The sequence below is a fragment of the Natator depressus genome, chromosome 2 (genome assembly GCF_965152275.1).
Source record: "Natator depressus isolate rNatDep1 chromosome 2, rNatDep2.hap1, whole genome shotgun sequence".
NCBI classification, from domain to species: Eukaryota; Metazoa; Chordata; order Testudines; family Cheloniidae; genus Natator; species Natator depressus.
In genome coordinates this window covers 184,987,441-185,009,943 of record NC_134235.1, presented here as the reverse complement: position 1 = coordinate 185,009,943, position 22,503 = coordinate 184,987,441, and the positions used below count along the sequence as shown (strand labels likewise).

At 42.7% G+C, this 22,503-nt stretch overlaps 1 protein-coding gene across 1 annotated transcript in view; it reads left to right on the top strand.

Annotated features, from left to right (window-relative positions):
• FYCO1 (FYVE and coiled-coil domain autophagy adaptor 1) overlaps window positions 1-17,945 on the top strand; it is an 82,782-nt gene extending 64,837 nt beyond the window's left edge. The window contains exons 16-19 of the mRNA XM_074945528.1: window positions 11,504-11,599; window positions 13,547-13,757; window positions 16,276-16,385; window positions 17,545-17,945. Coding sequence (XP_074801629.1) covers window positions 11,504-11,599; window positions 13,547-13,757; window positions 16,276-16,385; window positions 17,545-17,620 — 493 coding nt within the window. The 3' untranslated portion in view covers window positions 17,621-17,945. The remainder of the gene's footprint in view (window positions 1-11,503; window positions 11,600-13,546; window positions 13,758-16,275; window positions 16,386-17,544) is intronic.
• Window positions 17,946-22,503: the final 4,558 nt, after the last annotated feature.

Sequence of the window (22,503 nt, the reverse complement as noted above, 5' to 3'; positions counted from 1 at the left end):
CATTCTCCACTTTTTCACCTCTACGAAATTGGCTCTCCCAGTTAACAAGGTGCTCCTAGACCCTGCTAGGGTCATATGGCAGACCCCTGCGTCCATCCCACCAACATGCAAACGGGCGGACTATGTGCCAGTAAAGGGCACAGAATTTTTGTTTTCCCACTGTCTCCAAATTCCATCATCATGGATGCGGTTAATTCTAGGGGTTGCCAGTACCAACTTAAATCCATGCCCTATGACTGCAATGGGAAGTGCTTGGACCTGTTTGGCAGGAAAGCCTATTCTTCAGCCACCCTTCAGTTTCAGGTAGCAAATTACCAGGCCTTGTTGGCCAAGTGTGACTATCAGAACTATGCAAAGTTAATTCCTTTATTGACCAACTCCCAGATGCTTACAAGGACCTGTTCATGGCCATTATTAATGAGGGCCGGCTGGTGGCAAAAAAATCTCTCCAATGCACACTGGATATGGCAGCACACCCAGTTTCCATGGCTGTGGTTATAGGAGGGCCTCTTGGCTCCATTTGTCCAGCTTCCCTAAGGAGGTCCAAACTATAGTAGAGGACCTCTCCTTTTGAGGGAATGAAGTTGTTCACCAAGAAGACAGACGTGCCTCTTCACACGTTAAACGATTCTTGGGTGACTCTTCGGTCCCTGGGGATATACACACCAGCCTACAAGAGGAAATATAGCCCTCAGCCACAGTTCAAGCCCCGGTCATCACAGTACACATCTCAGTACCCATTGCAGAGATCATATGAGACGTAGAGAAAGAAATATAAATTCTCTAAGCATAAACAATTGGGGCCACAACAGTCTTCATCTCAACTCTCAACTTTGAAGCGATAGTTTTAATGGGTTGGTTGAGGCACCGGTAGAACACTCTTCTCGTCAGCACATTCTGGAAAAGCCCACTCCTCCTTTCAGAGACTGCTTTACTCCATTCTGCAGTACCTAGAAACAGATAACCTCCAACAAGTGGGTGCTGGAAATCGTCCGGAGTTGATATGCCATCCACTTCTCCTCCCTTCCACCTCCCAAACACCCTTCCCCATCCCTCTCAGGAACCCTTCTCACGAAAGTCTACTACGTTACACTGAGGAGATGGTTCACCTCTTAAGAGCTACAGAGCCTGTGCCCATACATTTCAGGGGCAAAGGCTTTTACTCTTGTTACTTCCTGATACCGAAGAAAAAGGGAGGCTGGAGACCCATACTGGACCTCAGAAAGCTCAACAGATATGTGAAAACACAGAAATTAAGGTTGGTCACCCTATCAACCGTCATCCCGACTTTAGAAAAAGAAGGTTGATTCTCGGCCCTCGACCTGCAAGACGCTTTCACATCTCCATTATCCTGAGGCACAGGTGTTATCTCAGATTCACACTGGGCCAGGACCACTACCAGTAAAGAATACTCCCTTTTGGTGTCTCATTGGCCCCCAAGGTATTCTCTAAAGTCCTTTTGGTAGTGGCGGCCCATTTCCACTCTCAAGATATCATGATTTTTCCTTACCTGGATGATTGCCTTCTCAGGGCATGATCCTTCATGGAGGCCCAACAGACACTCAAGCCACACATCACCTGTTTTTGAGTCTGAACCTACAGGTCAATGAACAAAAATCAACCTCAACACCGGTTCAAAGGCTAGAGTTCATTTCAGGCGAGGGCACTCCTGCCACATTACAGATTTCTCAGTCTCTGATTGTTGATAGAGACAGTACAATGCAGCCCTCAGATCTTGGCCAGTCATTGCCTTCAACTTCTGGGGCACATGGCCATGGGCACTTCGGTCATTGCTTATGGAAGGTTACTCATGAGATGCCTCCAAGCATGGTTTGGTTCGGTGTACAGACCAAACAGAAAATATAAGGAAGCTCCTATCAGTGCCCTCTAGAGTCAAACAATCCTTAGACTGATGGAAGGCCCAGTGAATGTTTGTACAGGGATCCCATTTGCTTAGTCTTCCCCATCCCTTCTCCTGACCACCGATGCATCCCTCATGGGTGGGGAGTTTATCTCAATGGTCGCACAGTGCAGGGGAAAATGGTCCCAATCAGAGACGTGCTTCCACATCAACCTGCTTGAGTGCAGAGCGGTATGAAATGCGTGCACTCACTTCCTCCTGCTGATCAAGGACACACAAAGGAAGGTCATGATGGGCAACATGGCCTGCATGTACTATATAAACTGGCAGGGAGGCGCTAGGTCTCATTCCCTGTGCACAGAAGCAAGGAAATTATGGAACTGGTGCATCTCCCACAACATCCTAATATCAGCGGCCTACTTACCAGGAGTACACAACACCATGGCCGACAGTCTTAGCCACAAATTCCCATTTGACCACGAATGGGAAATAGAGCCAACGACTCTACATGGCATATTCCGGCAATGGAGGACACTGGTAATAGACTTATTTGCTTCTTACCAGAAAAAGAAACATCTGCAGTGCTGCTCCAGAGCAGGGATCGTATGTCATTCCAAGTGAGACATTCTCCTCCTTCCTTGGGACAGGGGCTTTCTTTACTCCATTCCCTGTTCCCTCTAAAGGTCCTGCTGAAGAGAAAAAGAGAAAAAGCAAGCACCATTCTGATTGCCCCCACCTGGCCCAGACAGACGTGCCCCCACCTGGCCCAGACAGATGTTGTACCCAGTCACAGATGGCTTTATGGCCACTGATGACCCTGCCAATCATGTCATACCTCTTGTCACAGAATGAGGGTCACGCCTCCACCCGAGTCTCTAGGTTCTGCATCGCAAAGCCTGGCTCCCTCGTGGGTTCCAGCACATAGCAGCATCTTGTTCTGAGGAGGTAAAGAAGTACAATTGCATAGTAGAAAGGATGCTACTAGTCGCACATAACTACCGAAATGGAATAGATTCCAGATATGGTGCCAGCCCATGTGTGTCACCCCTGATTCGGCCAACCTACTGGTCGTCCTTGGCTACCTGTTATCCTTAAAGAAGTCTGGTATCTCTATTAACTTACTGAAGGTTTACTTGGCGTCAGTCACAACCTTGCACCAGCAGGTGGAAGGCTACTCAATCTTCTCCCACCCAACTATGAAGAGGCTCCTTAAAGGAAACCTCTTCCCACAACCTAGGGCTTCCACTACGCAATGGGACCACAACCTAGTGTTAAAGGGCCTAACCAGACTGCTATTTGAACCCGTGGCCACTTGTTCGTTAATTCGCTTTTCCATGAAGATGGCATTCCTCATTGCCATTACCTCTGCAAGAAGGATAGGGGATATGGTGGCCTTGATGGCACATCCCATGTTTACTGTGTTCTTCCCTGGCAAGGTCACACTCAGACCACATCCAAAGTTCATTCCAAAAGTGACTTCTACATTTCACATGAATCAACTTATTCAGTTCCCAACATTTTATCCAAAACCTCATAAGAATAATTGAGAGGTCATCCTCCGTACACTAGATGTGAGAAGAGCCTTTTATTTGGACAGGACAGAGTTCTTTAGAAAATCTCCAAGACTCTTCCTCTCCGTTGTGGATAGATCGAAGGGTGCAGCGATCAGCTCAGTGACTCTCCCAGTGGGCCTCTGGCTGTATTAAACTCTGCTAGTAATTGTGGGGGGTAACACCCCATCCTCAAGACACATGCACTCCACAAGGTCAGTTTCCTTGTCAATTGCCTTTTTTAAGCTATGTGGGCATCTGCACATGACTTTGCAGATCACTATGCCATACTGGGGGATTCGGCTTCGGACGCCCAATTCACGGCCTCAGTACTGTCATCTATATCAGACTCGACTGTGAAGTCCCAGCCTCCAGCAGTGGGTGCTGCTCGGGAGTCACCTGCAGTGAAGCACTCACAGGGACACTACTCGAAGAAGAAGTTACTCACCCTGTGCAGTAATGATGGTTCTTCAAGATGTGTGTCCCTATGGATGCTCCACGACCCACCCACCTGCCCTCTGTTTCAGAGTTCCCCTACTGACTCTGCTGTAGAGAAGGAACCGAGGAGGGAATGCCTGCGCACAGCGGCTGGGCTAGTGGCTGGAGGGGAGCTGTGCATATGTAGGTGGGACAGACTACTATTGAAATTCTCTGAGTGACAGCACGGAGGCGCACACACATCTACAGTGGAGCACCTATAAGGATACTTACAGTGGAGCACCCGTAGGGACAGATATCTGAAAGAACCATCATTACTGCACAAGGTGAGTAACTTCTTCTTCCCCAAAGCTTAGCATTTCCCTTGAGGTAGGTAGCTCCCACTTATCCCACATAACCCCCTTGCTTCAGGTTTCCATCTGCTTATGTGTAGACCCTGCCCCTCTTTCTCTGCTTCTGGGGATGCTCTTTTAACAGTTCTCAAGTTCTTTAAGATTTTCTTCCCCTCTTCCAAACTGAGAGATTGCTATGTTCTTCTAGAGACCAGACTTCAAAGGCTTTGACCGCTGTACTGTCAGTTGAGTACCAGTGATCAGGCTATCTAATGGCCACTTGACTTTGATTCTGCAAATAGGGAAAAACCACTTAAGACTGTTTGAACCCCTCATTAACCTTTGGCAAGCAACACCCTAACCATCAAACAGAGTCACGTAATATTCTTTAAAAAATACAGGTGTCTCTCACCTTCTTCACAAGTTGTTTCATCGGTTTCTCCTCCTAATGGAAACAAGTCCCCAAATATTGACTAACACTCAGACAAAAAGAGGCAACAATAGATTGATGAATACACATAAATCTTGGAGTTAGGTTTCTGGTACAAATAGTTGCATTTTGAAGCTCAAATATTCTTTTCATTAATACCAAGTGTAACAGTCAGATCTAGTTAGGATTAGATAAAACAAATGGTGTATATATTTGAAGGTACAGCAAAGAAAGCAGAAAACAAAAATTTTTAAACAATAACTGCTTAGTGGGCCATCCGCGGAAAGATCGTTCAAGCTAATTTATCAATTTAGCTACATGAATAGGCCAATTAACTCAATTCAAACCATGTCTGAAACCTGCTTGCTATCTAACAGCCAAAGATCTCTCTCCCTCAGATCACGTGTGTGGGGGTGTCCTTCCCCTTGGAGGAAATATTTCCCCATGCTGCTATTGGCCCTATTTCATGTGTGGGCACCATGCCTCTGGGATTCCTCAGGGAGCCCATTCCTGTGTGACTTGTGATAAATCCTTTTACAAGTGGAAAACACACTGTTAACAATATCGGAACATTTACTGTTCTATCAAGAACAAAGGGAAATTCACCACTCTGCATAGTTTCAGTAACTCTCTATCTAAATCATGATTCTAATCTGTTTCCTCCTTTGACTCGTGAACCACATTTCCATAAATCACCTTTGATCTTCTACTCTAAGCAGCATCTCAGCATAAAAAGCTTGGGAATTGCTGACTGCTTGATGTTACCTGCTATGTTATATTAACAGCCCTCTGTACGGTTTGTCTGTAAGGTACTGAAGTGTGACTGAATGGCTGCTGAACCTCAGGATCTCCACTGAAAATAAGATGTGTGTCCATGAAGCTGTCCCAGTAAGAAAAAAAATAATATTAAATGTATTGTTACAATAGCATTGATCAATTCAAAGGGTGTTTAGTCTTGCAGTCATTAATAGCTTCATGCTAGGAATTGTACTCTTTGTTCAATGAATGAATGAACAGCTTACTGAAGAATAGTGGCTTTAAGCCACTGTCCTCGTCGGCAGTGTTGAGCGACAGTTGTGCACTGGCAGCTGCTCCCTCCTGCAAGTTCTTGACTCTGCAATGATTCATGACCTCTGGGTGAAAGTTTTAATGCTGCTAGAAGCTGACAGCTCTAATCATTCTCTAATGGACCCAATCAACCACAAGGGTCCTCCTTGTCCTCATCGCTCACTGCATAGACAACGATTGTAATAAACAAATGTCCTGAACCATCAGCAAGGCCACTTGTCTTAGGAGCCTACATTTTGTACCACTGTCTTTTACCCCACAAAATTCACTTTCCATTACAGCCCATCATCAGAATAATGAAACATGCTTTGCATTTATAGAACACTTCATGGGCCAGATCCAGTGTAAGTTTCACCTCCCTGTGCCAGGCTAGCCCCATGTGCTGGAGGGGGACTTCAGACCATGTTGCTACTCTCTGCCCTCTATCAGGGGTTCAGAGTTAGAGGGCAGCTTTGAAATCTGCCAGCATCTCCACAAGAAACCCACGCACAACAGCTGTTGAGGAGATGTACTGTATCTGTGTATTCCCCAACTGTCCTGGCCTCACACATTCTCTGGCCAGTGACAAATGCTTTTTAGGCTGTGCTGTCCCCCTGAGTGGGAAGTTTGTCATCATCACAATCTGCCCTCCCACAGCAGACGTTCTGTCTCAGGGGCTTTATTCGTGGGAACAAACTGACTTCTGGCCTAGGCAGGATTTAACCCTGCACCTTCAAAGCATGGTTCAGAGTCTGAGTTCAGACTAGAACTCAAAATTTGCTTATTTGAAACTCTTCACTGCTGAACCTCCAGTACACAGTATTTGGCTGGAAACGGAGCTTGAACAGGCTTTGTTCCGCCTTCAAATCCCTCCTTAAAACTTTCCTTTGCCATGGTGCAAGGTACAAAAAACTTGGCAATGTTTACGCAGATTATATGCTGAGACTACTGCAGATCATGCTGACTAGTATTGTGTCTTTGTTTCTTTGTGCTTCCCCATTTGTCTGTATCCAGTTGTTGTCTCTTGTCTTATACTTTGATTGTAAACTCTTTGGGGAAGGAACCATTTTTTTGTTCTGTGTCTGTACAGCACCTAGCACAATGGTGTCCTGGTCCAAGTCTTGAGCTCCCAGGCACTGCCGCATACAAATAATAACTAATAATTGAGGCCCTACTTCATTTGTGATATTGCTGAAATTGTGGATCCTGCAATATTAGGCTTCCACTGAAATTTTAATTTTAATTAGCTTACTTTGCACAGTCCACAATTTTGTATATATTTTGAGTATGCAATTAGTACTGTACTAACAATCAAAACGTATAAAATGTAAAAAGCTAAAGTGACTGGACTCGATTTCTACAGCAGTTGTGTTAAGACTTTTCGTCTTCTGAATTTGATATTGTACCAGTCAGGTTTTTTTTTTTTTTTTTAAATTAATGTAATATAGTTGCAGCAAAATGTCTGGTTATCAAAAAAAAATTTACGTAATACTTGAGTGTTTATATCATTCCAGCCAGGGACACCAGAACGGGGTGGGGAGGAGGCATGGTGGAGGGTCTGCGGCTTCCCGGCCTGGCTCTGGCTTCTGGCTTGGCCGGGGGTGGGACCTCAAGGGGAAGAGAAGAGGCAAGGGAGGGGCCCTGCTCCCCCTCCCCCCCCCACTTTTGGGATGGCTCTGCCGCCCTTGCCAGCAAATTTTTCTTAAACAAATAGGTCTACTCTGGCTTTTCCAAATTACCACTATGAATAAAGGTGCATTATTACTTTTCCGTGATTTTCCATGTCTTGTTCACAACTCAGCCACAATTATTTGAAGATCATACCACAATTCAAGTAGGGCCTTACTAATAATAATCATGTAAGGTAAATTCTCTTTGGACAAGAAATTAAACAAGAAATTCTATGAGGAGTTCGACTGGCAGTATTTCATAATTTCTTCTTCCAGATGGAAGCTCAGAAGCTTGTGAAAATGGAAAATGATGGTGGGAAAGTTAAACAAGCAAGTTTTATTCAAGTTTGGCTTCTGAAAGTAGCAAAAGCTCAGTTGTTTCCTATTTTGTTCAACTGGAGCACTAATCCTCACTCAAAATGCTATCATAATATTTCTAGTTTAATTTTGGGGGGGGGAAGGGTTGTGAAAAATATTTTCCATTCTTTAGTTCTTTATTCTTTATTCAGTCATGTCATTTGATCCATTCTGCTTTTAAAAGAAAGAAAAGCAAAACAATCTGAACACTCTTATATGGCCGAGAAAGAGTTATGTACATGATGCAAACCGTAGGAACAACCTTGCTCAATGAGTGATGTACTGCCACCTAGTGAGGCTAGATAAATATACAGAATTATATTCTGTAAGTTAATGGAACACCACTGACCTCTATAGGCCACAGTCTTCACTGGTGTAACTCTGGTGTTCTCAATGGAGTGATACCAGGAATGAATTTGGACCATTGACTTCAGTGGAGTAAAAAGAACGAGGAATACTTGTGGCACCTTAGAGACTAGCAAATTTATTTGGGCATAAGTTTCCGTGGGCTAAAGCCCACTTCATCAGATGCAAAATACAGTAGGAAGATAGGTTTCAGAGTAACAGCCGTGTTAGTCTGTATTCGCAAAAAGAAAAGGAGTACTTGTGGCACCTTAGAGACTAACCAATTTATTTGAGCATAAGCTTTCGTGAGCTACAGCTCACTTCATCGGATGCTCACGAAAGCTTATGCTCAAATAAATTGGTTAGTCTCTAAGGTGCCACAAGTACTCCTTTTCTTTTAGTAGGAAGATAGATAGATATACACACATACATACAGAGAACATGAAAAAATGGTTGTTGCCATATCAACTCTAACGAAACTAATCAATTAAGGTGGGCTATTATCAGCAGGAGGAAAAAAAAACTTTTGTAGTGATAATCAGGATGGCTCATTTCAAACAGTTGACAAGAAGGTATAAGTAACAGTAGGGGAAAAATTAGCATGGGGAAATAGTTTTTACTTTGTGTAATGACCCATCCACTCCCAGTCTTTATCCAAGCCTAATTTAATGGTGTCCAGTTTGCAAATTAATTCCGGTTCTGCAGTTTCTTGTTGGAGTCTGTTTTTGAAGGTTTTTTTGTTGAAGAATCGTGACTTTTAGGTCTGTAATTGAGTTTACCAGGGAGGTTGAAGTGTTCTCCGACTGTTTTTTCAATGTTATAATTCTTGATGTCTGATTTGTGTCCATTTATTCTTTTGCATAGAGACTGTCCGGTTTGGCCAATGTACATGGCAGAGGGGCATTGCTGGCACATGATGGCATATATCCCATTGGTAGATGTGCAGGTGAATGAGCCTCTGATGGTGTGGCTGATGTAATTAGGTCCAATGGTGTCCCTTGAATAGAAATGTGGACAGAGTTGGCAACAGGCTTTGTTGGAAGGATAGGTTCCTGGGTTAGTGTTTTTGTTGTGTGGTGTGTGGTTGCTGGTGAGTATTTGCTTCAGGTTGGGGGGCTGTCATTAAGCAAGGAGTAGCATCACGTAACTGAGGTGAGAAGATGGCCAATGAGTCAACTTGTGCTGTGACAAATATAGTGGAAAAGGTGTCAAGTCAGGTGTAAGCTGTCAGAAAATGAGTAAACATGGCATAGTGTACCTGGCACTTATTTGATGCTCAATGGGTGGGCAGAATTCGTTGCACTTACCAGTTAAATTGCAAAGCAAGTTGAGGAGAGGGCCAAGTGAGACAATGTACAAGGCCAGCAGCCACAAATAGCAAGGACCTCAACGGAATAGTAAAAAAGCGTGTGTTTGGTCAGGGGATGGAACATGCCTGCACATGTTGCCCCCGTCGTTTAATGTATAGTCCAAGGAGCCAGTAAAGAGTGTGGGATTAATGGATTAATTAGGGAACTTTAATATCATGGCACAAATGCTGACAGCAGAGTCTGAGCCACTTATAGCAAAGACAGAAGAATGATTTTTGCTGTGGCAAATTGTTTAAGGATGTCTATGCTGCAAAATTAGAAGTCACGGGAGGAGACTGAGCAAAGGAAAATTCTAGGCTGAGTATAATGGAAAATAGCCCACGAGAAGGTGGTGGAAGCCGCATTCCTTGATCTCATTAAAACTAGACTGGGCAAAGTACTATAGAATATACTGGAGGGAGAAGTGTTACATTGGCTGAGAGCTGGACTAGCCAACCTAACAGATCTTTTCCATCTCTAATTTACTTAGGCACAGCTTTGGAGGGGGCAGCAGTAGGCCAAGGAACTACAGGAAAACATGAATCATAATTCTACACCTGACAAGCCATTTTGAGTTTATGTAACTTGCTTGTATAATGCATGTTGTTTGTAACACACTGGGGTGCAGATGGTGTGACCTAGTGGTCGGAACAGGAGTCTGGCCTAGTTATTGCAGCAGAATCAGAAAGCCGAACCAGAGGTGTGGACAGGGGACAAGGCAATGATCAGATCCAGGAATCAGGAGTTCTGAGGGAGGCAGGGACTAGGGCAGGAGCAGGGACAGGCACTGGTTAAAGCAAGGGGTCCAGGTCCTGGGGGCGGTACCCTAGAGGGGCAACACTGTCAGGAACTCAGATGGCTCCTTGCATGGTCGCCTAGCAACCCAATGAGCTTGGCTGGGCCCAATGAACTCTCAGTGAGTGACTGTGCTCCCTGATTGGACAGAAGAGCCACCAGATCCCTATTTAAGCCTGGTAGCAACAGCAGCACAGTGTCTGCTCAGTGCGTTCCATGACTGCAGCTTTGTAAGACCTGCTTCTTGTACCAGCCCTTGCAGTTGGGTGACAGTAGAATCCAAGTCTCCGTCCAAGTTCTAGGCTGGGGGGGGCGGGGTCAGGAGGCTCTGCACAGTGCTCTCGCCCACAGGCACCGCCCCCCCAGCTCCCATTGGCCAGGAACCAGCCAATGGGAGTGTGGAGCTGGTGCTTGGGGCAGGAGCAGCTCACGGAGCCCCATGGGGCTCCCCCCCCCGCCTAGCAGCCAGACCTGCTGTCCGCTTCTGGGGCCCAGCGCGGTGCCAGGACAGATAGGGACTAGCCTGCCTGAGACTCACAGCACCGCCGACTGAACTTTTAACAGCCAGGTTAGCAGTGCTGACCGGAGCCAGCAGGATCCTTTTCAACCGGGTGTTCTGGGCAAAAACCGGACACCTGGTCACCCTAATGTCTATACTGATAAATGCTGTGTCTTCCACTAAATATTTAAGTATCTTGGAGACCTTGTCCACTTTGTTGTTGTGCTGTTTTGTTTAGGGGTATGCAGACAGTGGACTGGATTCTACTGTCACCCAACTGTAACTTGATTGATTTCAGTAAGATCATATTTTAGTTCACATTACCATAAGTGAGAGAAGAATCTGGCCTATTCAATATAGTTCATCACTTTACCCCTCACTGTGGATTTCTCACTCTTACTGTGGGGAAGCAGGCCTTGGAAGTAAGGGATGGTTTTGGGACAAGGTTTGAGCTTGATTCCTGGCCTATCCAGACTTCCTGGCAAGTCACTTCAATCTGTCAGTGCCTCTGTTTCCCATCCTTAAAAATGGAGCTAGGCAAAGGGTAGGAGAAAGGAATCATTGCTATCTTCTCTATTTAGTCTTTGGGGCAGGAACTGTCCTTTACTGATGTATGTACACTGGGGCTGCATACTGGGGCTGCAGTCTTGATCAAGGCCTCTAGGTGGTGCTGTGTTAAAGTAGTAAAGATAATCAAGTTTGGCCCACAGTAAATGAAAAGAGCCTACTGCAGGAGGCAAGTGCGGAAGGAGTACTACGGAAATTACTTGTCTCCATGTTGTGCTGTTTCAGAGAATATTTAATAACAGGTTTTTTCCTTCTTGCCACAGAAACAGCACGTATAATTCTTCGACCTTGGATGACTCAGAAGAATTGCAAGTGGCCCAAGACTCTGAGATATGTTTGCTGAAGTCAGGAGAACTGATGTAAGCAGAACAGCTTCATTACCGCCCGGTTTAAAGAAAAACTGCCAAATGGGCGTCTTGGATATCATCTTGGTCGACTCGCACTGACCTCAGTGGGAGCAGACCGTATGCATCTGAGGGCAGGTCTTGGCCCTAAGAACAGCATCATGGGGATATACCTTGGTTAAATAGTGGGTATGGGGGTGATAAGGAGAGAATCAGCTTGCCCTCCTGCCTGCCCATCCGTTTGGGCCAGAAAAATCTTCCCTCCCACTATTGCTAGAGTTCAGGGGGGACTGAGACCCTGTAAACAGAAATTGGAGAGAGGCTTTTAGCACTTCAATACCTGGAGGAAGATATTGCTCAATGCTCAATTAATCGTCCGTGTTTGGTGGGCCTTTGCGGGAGGAGCTTATTTCCCACCAGCCACCTCTACCCAAAATGATTCTGGCATAGCTACTGCTGTCCATGGCTTCTGTCCAGATGGGTATGTATATGCCACAATAGGAGTAAACCTTCAAAAAAGCCCCAACCCAGCCAGCACTTGTGTGCCCACAACCCCCTGCACACACACGACTCGAGTGCTAACATTTACATGCAGGGGCAATAGAGTGTGTCACTTGCACAGCAGCTAGTAGAATTGATATGCACAAAACTCATCGTTCTTATCCCCACCCGTAGATGCCCCTTTTTGAAAATTTGGCTCAGGTGTGAGAAAGGTTTATACTTTGACTACAATAAGGTGATTTGGTCTGTGCTGGGATTTTGTTGTGGTCTTTCTGAGAGCCCAAGCAACAGCAGCTGTAACAAAATACACACCCAAACAATAGATTGAGAGGTGGGGGAAAGAAATGTTACCAGCTACTTAAAATTGAGGGTCGTCTGAGTTTAGTACTGTAGTTGTTTCACCTTAGGTAAGAACTAACATGAATAAAGCTAAACATTTCTCATTGGCCTAGGAACAGCAGTTATCATTAAAACTCAGCGTTTACCAACGGATGGCTGAGATACCACAGTGATCCCCATACTTAGAGTTGGAAATAACTATGGGAATTGTGTGATAGCTGCTGGCAAGTGCTGATTTTTGATGGCGGACAATGAATTTATTACAGTGTATCATAATACCAGAGATCACAGTTAGCTCTTTGCTCAGATGATTTCTCTTGATTCTAAATAATGATATATCAGACCAACTCCAATGGAGATACTGGGGACTTGATCCTCCTCAGCCGGTTAATTGGTGAAGCTTCACTGAAGACCATGAGCTGAGGATCTAATTACATAGATGTGAAATATATCACTATAGAGAGGCAGTCTGACAAAATGTTAAAGGGCTGAACTTCCCAAGGTCCTGAAGAGAATTCAGTTTTAATCTTAGGTTCCAAAAGTTGATACTTATTTAGTTCGCTTGTCCACTGACAATGTGAGTATCAGGGTTAATTATCCCAAAAGCCCCAGGACAGAGCACACTGTGACATTTAGTAGAACAGCTGCTCATGTTCACTTGCTCTGTAAATCTCCCTAAACATCCATTTCTCAGTATGAGTGATGTTAGTATGGTAAGTGACGTTGGCTTACATATAAAGGAGACAGCAGAGGGCAGCAGTCTTTTTCATGACATCGCCATTACAAACATGAAGTCATATACTCGCTGATCAAGAGAAACGACAGTGTTAAGTGACACTGAAGTCAAGTATCTGTATCACACTCAATATTACTTCTTTTTAACTACACTGGAATAAATGAATGAGTGAAGTCGCTTAATGCCAGCAGCAATAGAAAGCACTAGACTGTGATAATCTGGTCCTTGCTTTCATCCATAGCTGCATCTTCTAGACATTCCCCCAAAGTCACTGCGGAGTCTGCAGGAAGTAGGTCTGGCAAAGGAAAATAAAATATCAGCGTCCACTGTTCAGATGTCTTCACAATCTAACTTGATCCTCTCCAATGGTTATGTTTGTCTTTCAGGATAAAATTACCCCTTACAGTTGAAGAGATTTTAAATTTTGGGGAAGACAACAGGGAGCTGTTCGTTAAGTCCAGCACCTACAGCACCATCCCTATCACCGTGACAGAGACTGGCCTTACAATCAGCTGGGTGTTTTCATCAGACCCAAAGAGCATAGCATTCAGCGTTGTCTACCAAGAGTCAGAAGAAGCAACACTGGATCAGTGCAAAGTAAGGACGTTATTTCAGAATGGGATTTTCTTCCTCACTGAGCTACCTCAGGAATTGCATTTCACCACATGAGGTGAATGAGTTTGTCTGGAGGAACCAGCAAGCTTACTTACCATGGCCCCAACAAATGTCACTGGAAGTTGCATCGCTGTAGTAACAAATATGAAAATGTCAAAATGTCTCATCAGGAGACATGTTCCTTGTCCAAAGTCCATTGCACTGTTCTGGTGGGAAGAAGTACACCTTTAATTATTTAGCGTTGCCTGGGGAAATAGGGTGACATTGCACTGACTGGCACTTTAGCTTCTGGTGTTTGTATTTAAAGTTAAATCACTGTCACTAAGCTAAACAATCAGCTCCTTCAGCTCCAACCTGCAAAATCTGTGTAGTGTTTAGTTTTTTTCCTTACATCTAATGCAAAAGATAAATATTATTTGTAAATAGCATAAGGCTCGATCCAGCAGGGCTCTTAAACACAGGCCATCCGTTGAAAGATGAAGTAGTCAATGGGGCTACTCACAGATTTAAAATTAAGTGCGTGCTTCAGTGCTTTGCTGGATACGACCCAAAGTGCTCAACCTTTTGCAGGATCAGTGCAGAAAGCCCCACACTACATTCCTGATTCACACTGCGTGTGTCTTTTATAGGAAAAAAGGGGCCGTGTTAACCCTTGTTAAGCTAACTTATGTTAACTAACCTGTGTTAAAATTGTAGTGAAAACAAAGCAGTTGTAGTTTTAACCCTTGTTACTGGGGAGACCTAAGGTTTCCCATGACCAGCTAACACTGATTAAGGTCATGTCTTTACGTACAGCACTGCAGCAGCAGTGTATTACCAGTTCCCTGAGCCAGCCAGTGAAGCTTGTTTTTCTCTTAAGTTTATTTGGATCATTCTTCTTGTTTAATATACAGCTGGGGATAAGGAAACGTCAGCAGTGAAAAAAATGTAGGCCCCGTTCAGCTAAATACTGAAGCACATGCTTAATGTCATCAAAGGTCCACTGAAGTTAAATGTGTGCTTAAGTGCGTTTCTGAATGGGCCCATAAAGCTTGTTACCGGACGTTAATCCCACCAGCTGTGAAGTAAGAAATCTACAGGTTGAAACAATCCATTTTGCTTGTACGTGAAAAGCTCTCACACCAAGTTACCAGAATTTTTCAAATCAGTTATCGGTACAAGTCCATTTTCCATTACACGGTGAGAGGGATAAATGGAATATCTCAGCAGTTTCCTGCTTGGAAAGTTAAAGTTCTCCTGATGATTGATTGAGGCACGACAGTACAGTTTGAGATATTAGGCTTCCCATAGTATCACCTACAGAAATGTTCTCCCTTTTCAATAGTATGGCAACCGCCAGCAAAAGATTCAGAAACGCGAACTTTTCTTAGGAAAACCTTCCATTTCAAATATATTTTGATGCGGGATTTGTGGCTTTGTTTTTTTAATGCAGTATGTTCCACTGAGCAAAAACAATGGGCATTTTTTGGATAAAATACGAATAAAACATTCAGTTGGTGCTGCATTAAACGTGCAGTAATTTAAAAGGCCAAATTAAACTAGACACCATTGGAACTAATTTAGTACCCCCCCCCCCCCCCCGCAGTGTTGGTTTCACAAGTCCACACATGAGAGCTTTGAACTGAGTAGAGGGAGGTCAGGTCAGATCAGGCCTAGCTGTGGCTTGCTTCATGGGAACAAATGTCTCACCCCTTTCCACAGATGTCATGGGCCTGTTTCTCCTCTCTGACCAGTGCAGATTGGAAGCGTGGAAGTCAAGGGACTATACTGGTGTAAACCTGTTGTATGGGAGAGAAGAATCAGGCCACAGCTGTTTATGTGGCTTGACTATTCTTTTTATAAGTTTTGTTTTTAATTATAGAAATATTAATGAGTAGCACTTATGTATCTTTGAAGTGTTTTTATACATATTAAATATTCAATGAAAGCTTATAACCAAGGGTATGTCTACACTGCGCACTCTTTACAGCGGTGTGTAGAGTGCATACACTGCATGCCCCCTGGCCCAGGTATAAATAGTAGTATAGATTTTGATGAACTACTTAGGTGAGTAGAGTACGGACATGGCAGAACGTTAGGGTGTATACCCTACCCGGCTCTCTACACTCCCCTGTCTACATGGCTATTTTTAGCAGTGAGATGTCCCACTGCCTCCCCAGGTGCCAGATCCTTTCACGGCTGTATGTACACTTCAGAGGGACACAGCCTGCTTTTCACCACAGTGTGTAGCTACACATTCCTTACACACCACCACCATCACTGGTGTGCATTATAGATCTACTCCACATGTAGATGTCAGAAGAAGGTTGTCACAGGGAGACAGTTTAAATATGACCTGACATTCACTCGCAAGAATAGATAATGCAAACCAAGAGAAATACATACACACAAGGAGGCCCTCTTGTTGCCACCAGGAAGGTATAAGTCTAAATATCTCTTCCAAACCTAGAGTAAAGGTAGAGCTTTGAAACCAAGTTCTGTTTTGATTTTTCAATTCCAGGTACTTATTCCTATGACCCGCTGCAACTCTCATAAGGAAACTATCAGAGGGCAGGTGAAAGCAAGAAACTGTGGTATCTACATACTGATATTTGACAACACCTTCTCTAGGTAGGTAGAGTCTGAGTGTAGAGATTGAAATAAGCAGTGTTTCATCATGAATCCCATGCACTGCTACAAACTAGGGACCAAATGGATAGGCAGCAGTTCTGCAGAAAAGGACCTAGGGGTTACAGTGGATGAGAAGCTGGATATGAGTCAACAGTGTGCCCTTGTTGCCAAGAAGGCTAACGGCATTTTGGGCTGTATGAGTAGGGGCATTGCCAGCAGATCGAGGGATGTGATCGTTCCCCTCTATTCGACATTGGTGAGGCCTCATCTGGAGTACTGTGTCCAGTTTTGGGCCCCAAACTACAAGAAGGATGTAGAAAAATTGGAAAGCATCCAGCGGAGAGCAACAAAAATGATTAGGGGACTGGAACACATGACTTATGAGGAGCGGCTGAGGGAACTGGGATTGTTTAGTCTGCAGAAGAGAAGAATAAGGGGGGATTTGATAGCTGCTTTCAACTACCTGAAAGGGGGTTCCAAAGACGATGGATCTAGACTGTTCTCAGTGGTAGCAGATGACAGAACAAGGAGTAATGGTCTCAAATTGCAGTGGGGGAGGTTTAGGTTGGATATTAGGAAAAACGTTTTCACTGGGAGGGTGGTGAAGCACTGGAATGGGTTACCTAGGGAGGTGGTGGAATCTCCTTCCTTTGAGGTTTTTAAGGTCAGGCTTGACAAAGCCCTGGTTGGGATGATTTAGTTGGGGATTGGTCCTGCTTTGAGCAGGGGGTTGGACTAGATGAGTTCCCTTCCAATCCTGATATTCTATTCTATATTCTACTTGTAGACTTTAATAGACTGGCTAGTAAAAAAAAAAAAAGGTCAAAAATTGGTTCAGTGGCCTGAGTTTCAGATTTTATTAAAGATAGTTTCCTGTGATTCTGTAACATTGTTCCATCCTTTGATGCTCTTGATCTCTGAGACAGGAAACAACAGAAACTTACTACATGATTATTTACAGCCAGTTCAGAGTCAGGATTGTCTTCTTGTAGTTAATCCTCCTACTGCATCCAGTTCTGCATCCAATCCTAACTCAAGCAAAACTTCTTGAAGTCCAATAGATGTTTTGCCTGAGTAGGGACTGCAGGGTTTGACCAGCTATTATGATCTTACTTTTACTTGAGTTAGACTAACATAATTTTCTGTTTGTTTTGTACAGGTTTATCTCAAAAAAAGTATTTTATCACTTCACTGTTGAACACCCTGTGATCTACGATGGAAGTGATTTTCCATAGCCTTGAATATATGGTGTCCTTTTTAAATTATATTTTTAAGAAACACTATTATTTATATGTATGTAAGCACTAAAAATATCATTGTTTGAACACCTCCTTAAGCTATGCAGTAGTCACAAAAAAAAAAGCACTTACAATGTGTTTACACAAAAGAAAGAAACCCTTCACAGGAACACTAATGGTTCAGTGCTGTGTAGAGATTGCTCAAAAGCCATGTTGTTAGGTAGAATTGGTCAAAAAAAATTTCTTCAACATTTTTTTCAACGAAAATTTGGTTTTTGACGTTTTTGTAAAGAAAAATTAATTGGCTGAAAATTGGAAAATATTATTTTGTTGAAAAGTTTATATTTTTTCTTGGAAATTTTTGATAAAAATAAAAATAAAAAATTGAAATTTTCCGTTGGGGAAAAAACATTTTCTGACCAGCTCAAAATTATAAAAAACTATAAAAATGCAAATATGCAATACGCTAGACGTTAAAGATAGGTATCATTAAAGGATCGTTCTTACCTTTTTTCAGACTTGTAAGCAACAAATATACTTTTTAGATATTCAGTTTTGGTTTAAAATGTCTAACAGGGTTTTAAAAAACGCTCTGACGTTTAATGTCCATTACAAAAAAAGAAAAAAAAGAGATGCAACAGTTGTAAAATGAAGGATTATTTCTTCCACACTTGACCGCCCTTCTCTGTAAGTAGACCCACTGAAATCAATGGGAGCTCTTGCAGAGTCAGGTTTCTCTCAAAGCAACTTACTGTGTCACAATCTGGTGTATAACTGGCAGAAAAATCCAGCAGTTCTAATGTGTGACACTAAAGAAAGGGAAAGGGCCATGTTCCTTTTTTCTGAGTTGGCTCTTTTAAACCACAGCGATCACACAAAAATAAAAACTCGAAGGATACAAATGATGAGAATGATTCCTTTCTATAGACTGAGCGGAAGGTCGCAATTGGTGAGCCTCATTAGGTTTGATCCAGTCTGGATAAGTCCACCCAAACCTGGATGCATATCCAAACCTAGTGAGGTCCTCGTCCTTCTCCCCTACGCTCCTGTCCTTCTCTCTCCTGGTACCAACTCAGTCAGGTCACTTTCCTTTGCCCTTCCTTTCTCTGCTGGGCCCAAGGTGGCTCCTTTATTAAAATCTTATGCACTTGTGGGCCAGGCTGGTTAAAAGTTTTCAGTCAAAATTGGTTTTGGTGGAAAATTGGTTTTTTTTTGTTTTAAATAAAAAGCTCCATAGATTTAAAATTTAAGGGGTTATTTGTGGTTTTGAGTTTGTTTGATTTTTTTACAAAAACTGGAAAAACAAAAGATTTTGGGGTGTCAATTGAAAAGTTCTTAGGTTATAAACAGAAAGTTAAATTTATTTGTGGGGGTGGACATTTTCCAACCAGATCTCCTCATGAGTGAGACAAATCTCAGAATGGACTGGATATCCCTCACCCAAATAGCCTGGGAGTGTGAGACCATGACAGATTTCAATGCAGCAATTGATGGAAGCCCAGCAGAGCCTGCCAGGAATTTGACAGCTCCCTGATGGGAATATCAGCTGATGTAGGGGGCCCTGTGGGGAGTTAAAAGAGAGAAAAGAAACCTGGGGGTGGGAACAGAAAACAGTGGGAATCCAGGGCCCAAGCTACAGCTGAAGGCCGCCAATCCCTATTGCTGAGGTCATTATTGCTATTGTAAATGGCAATGAAAGGGGATGGATGTTGTTTACGGGTGATGCACTTTTTAATTGGTCTATACAGGGTATTTCTAGACCATAAATGCCCTCGCTATGGCCCCACTCCAAAGCCCACTGAAATAAATTTTAATTTTAATTGATTTCAACAGGCTTTGGATCGGGCCCTATGTTAACCTGCCAGGATCCTGACTCCTCTCAAGACATGCCATTTAGTTGACAATCCAGTTCGTCTTTCTTATTATATTAGTACTACTTGCAAAGTGCCCTGGGAAGATGCAGGGTCCTTTTCTTTGTAGGAACAGAGAGGTCATAGACCGTCACAACTGAGCTCTATACTGCTGAAAATACGATTAAATTAAAAAGATTCTAATCAACATGGAATTGAGATTAAAGTGAGTAGCACATAAGCAATAAACAAATTATGCACTGGCAATTTCATTATTTACCAGCATATTATTTTAGTGCTTTGGTTTTGTTTTATTCTTATTTAGGCAATGAGAGTTTATTTAATGTTTAAAAGTGGAATACTATGTACCATACACTATGCAATATAATGGATGTTTAACTGAAGTCCACTGCAATTTTCCTTAAACTTTTAGGTGTGATTTTAAAAGCATTTTGCTACTGTTTAGCTAGAATACTAATTTCACTAAGATATTTTTCTTAAAATGCCAAACATAAGTTAAAGGGACACTGTCAAGTGTTAGGCCAAACTGTGATTTATAATATGTTATGAATAATCTGAGAGAGGGTGGCCTCTGGATTTACTTTTTCTCTGTCTCTTTTTTAAAAATCTATCACTCTGTTGTAAAGATTTTTTAAAAAAAAAATACGCTGTTCATGTAGGGCCCAGAGTAGCTTTGCTTCTGTAAAAAACAGTAGTGCAACCTCAAATATTCAAAAACATGAATTTGCCCCGCCACCCCAAAATCTAGAGATTTGTAAGCTGATCATGAGTTTTTTTAAATAATAAATGTTGGGCTTTTTATTTTACCTTTTTTGCTTTTGAGTCTTTAGGGTGCATTTGCATCACATTTTCACACTTTCCTCTGCAAGCATCAGGGGTAGAAACTTACTTATTGAAAAAGGAACACTGAGATTCTCCTGCAACCCCATGACTCCAGCAGCTGGGGCTTAGTGAAAAACACTAAAAACTGTAAGTGTTGGCAACACTGAAAAACAGCATCCAGCATCAAAAGCACACGTTTATTATCAGAGCTGTGCTGAGGTTGTGAGTTATGTTATCAATAAAACTGAGACATAAACGAGGTAAGACATGTAGCAGTTGTACGACATCAGAAATGCAGGGGGGGAGGGGTTGCTTTTTTTTTTTTTAAAGTGTTTTCCAGTTGAAAAAATTGAAAAAAGGCAATATCCCAGAACTTCACCCTAGTGGGCTGTTATGCTGACTGGGGAGCAGCTGAGTATGCCCTGTGCTCTGGCCACACCCCGCACATCAAATGGAGATGTGGCTAAGAGGGGATGGCAGCTCCACAACAGCCACCTGGGCAATCCCCAGCTGCTCCAGTCGGGTGGCTTTGTAGCCCCTTTGATCTCTGGAGCATTTCAGAGGCAAAAAAAAAAAGGCTATTTTTAAGCCAATACGAGGGATTTACAAATAATGTATTTAGAAACAGGAGATTTATACTGTTAACGTTGGATGAAATATTCTTAATTAATGATTATGGTGTGGTTTAAACTGAACAGGAATCCATCCATGCAATCCAATAGACTGGAGTGTTTCTACATATCTAGCCAAGGTGCTGTGTGACAACCTGTTAACCTACCTGGTTTTCCATTTGTACATTAATAAATGGAGGCAAAGCAGCCCCGAATGGACAATACAGCAAACAAATAGTCCAGAAGGATGTTACAAGAACAGCCATGATTCAAGTGTCAGAAGCCGCAATTCAACAAAGTACTTACGGACATGCTTAACTTTCAAGTTATTGGGATGGCTCGTGAACTTAAAGTGAAGCACACGCTCATGTGCTTTGCTGAAATTGGTCTTTTAAGAACTGACCATCAGCTGCCATGGAAATAAGACAAAAGACACATTTTAATCTGTAATGAAATTAAATTAAAAGTGAGTGGTACTTTTGTTACACAGAGGGTACACATTATAGCACAGCAGAAGCCAGTTACCCAACAACACAATGCCCGTTACTGGGCTCAAGGATTTACACATATTTAGGTAGCGGTAACAGTGATGTGCAGACAGGTGTTTTTGCTGGGAGTCAGAGGATGTGGCTAATGATACTCTCCCATCAGAGTTTACTCTGCGTAGGGTAGAATTTAATTGTTTTTTGTCTTTTTGTTTTTTTCATTGCTTGACAGTGTTCCTTTACACTTCTATAAGTGTTACTGAAAATTGGTTCATGAAAACTTACTGACATGTATTGCATAAAAAGAGTTTACAGCTTTGTAAAATGATGAAGTTGTAAAGCTGCAATACATGACTTGACTTGGTTTTGTTTTAAAATTGAACTTGCACTATAGTTTTAATAATGCTCAATGAAATTTACTGTAACTTCTTCAGAAATATCTTTTGGTCATAACTGCCAAAGAATTGCACAATGGATTTGCACCAAGTTCAACTTAACTTTCACAGAGGAATAAAGCTTTTTTGAATATTGACGTCTGTACATTTATGGGGATGTAGACGGCTTTGTACTGGAATATTTCTTGATACTTTTTATTTTTACTCAGGAATTCAATAAATAAAATTCTATATCATTTAGAGTGAGCATCCTTGGTTTTGTCTTGAAGATGAGAAATTGAAATACTGCACAATCAGGTTTTAAGCAAGAAAAAAATTAAGAAAAATCTTGAGGCTTGCTTGTATCATGCCAGTAAAGTAATCGGGTGAAATTCACACCTCTGCAAATGCTTACATGATGCATAGACTTTGTTCTGGTTCTTTGCACAGAGGTGAATTTAACCCATAATGAGTTGCATTGAATTCAGAGTATACACAGTAAGGACCCAGAAGTCAAATTTCTAGTGAGCAAATTGTTATTGGGGGGAGGAGGGGGAATGTCTGTTCTTTGCTAGATCAATGAGAAGACTAAATGCCCCTTGGGCCATAATCAGCATTCATCAACACCTGGACACACTGAGTCAATGGAAAACACATAGGTGTAATCAAGGTCAGAATTTGGCCCATTGGGCCAAGTTCCTCTCTGGTATTTCTCCA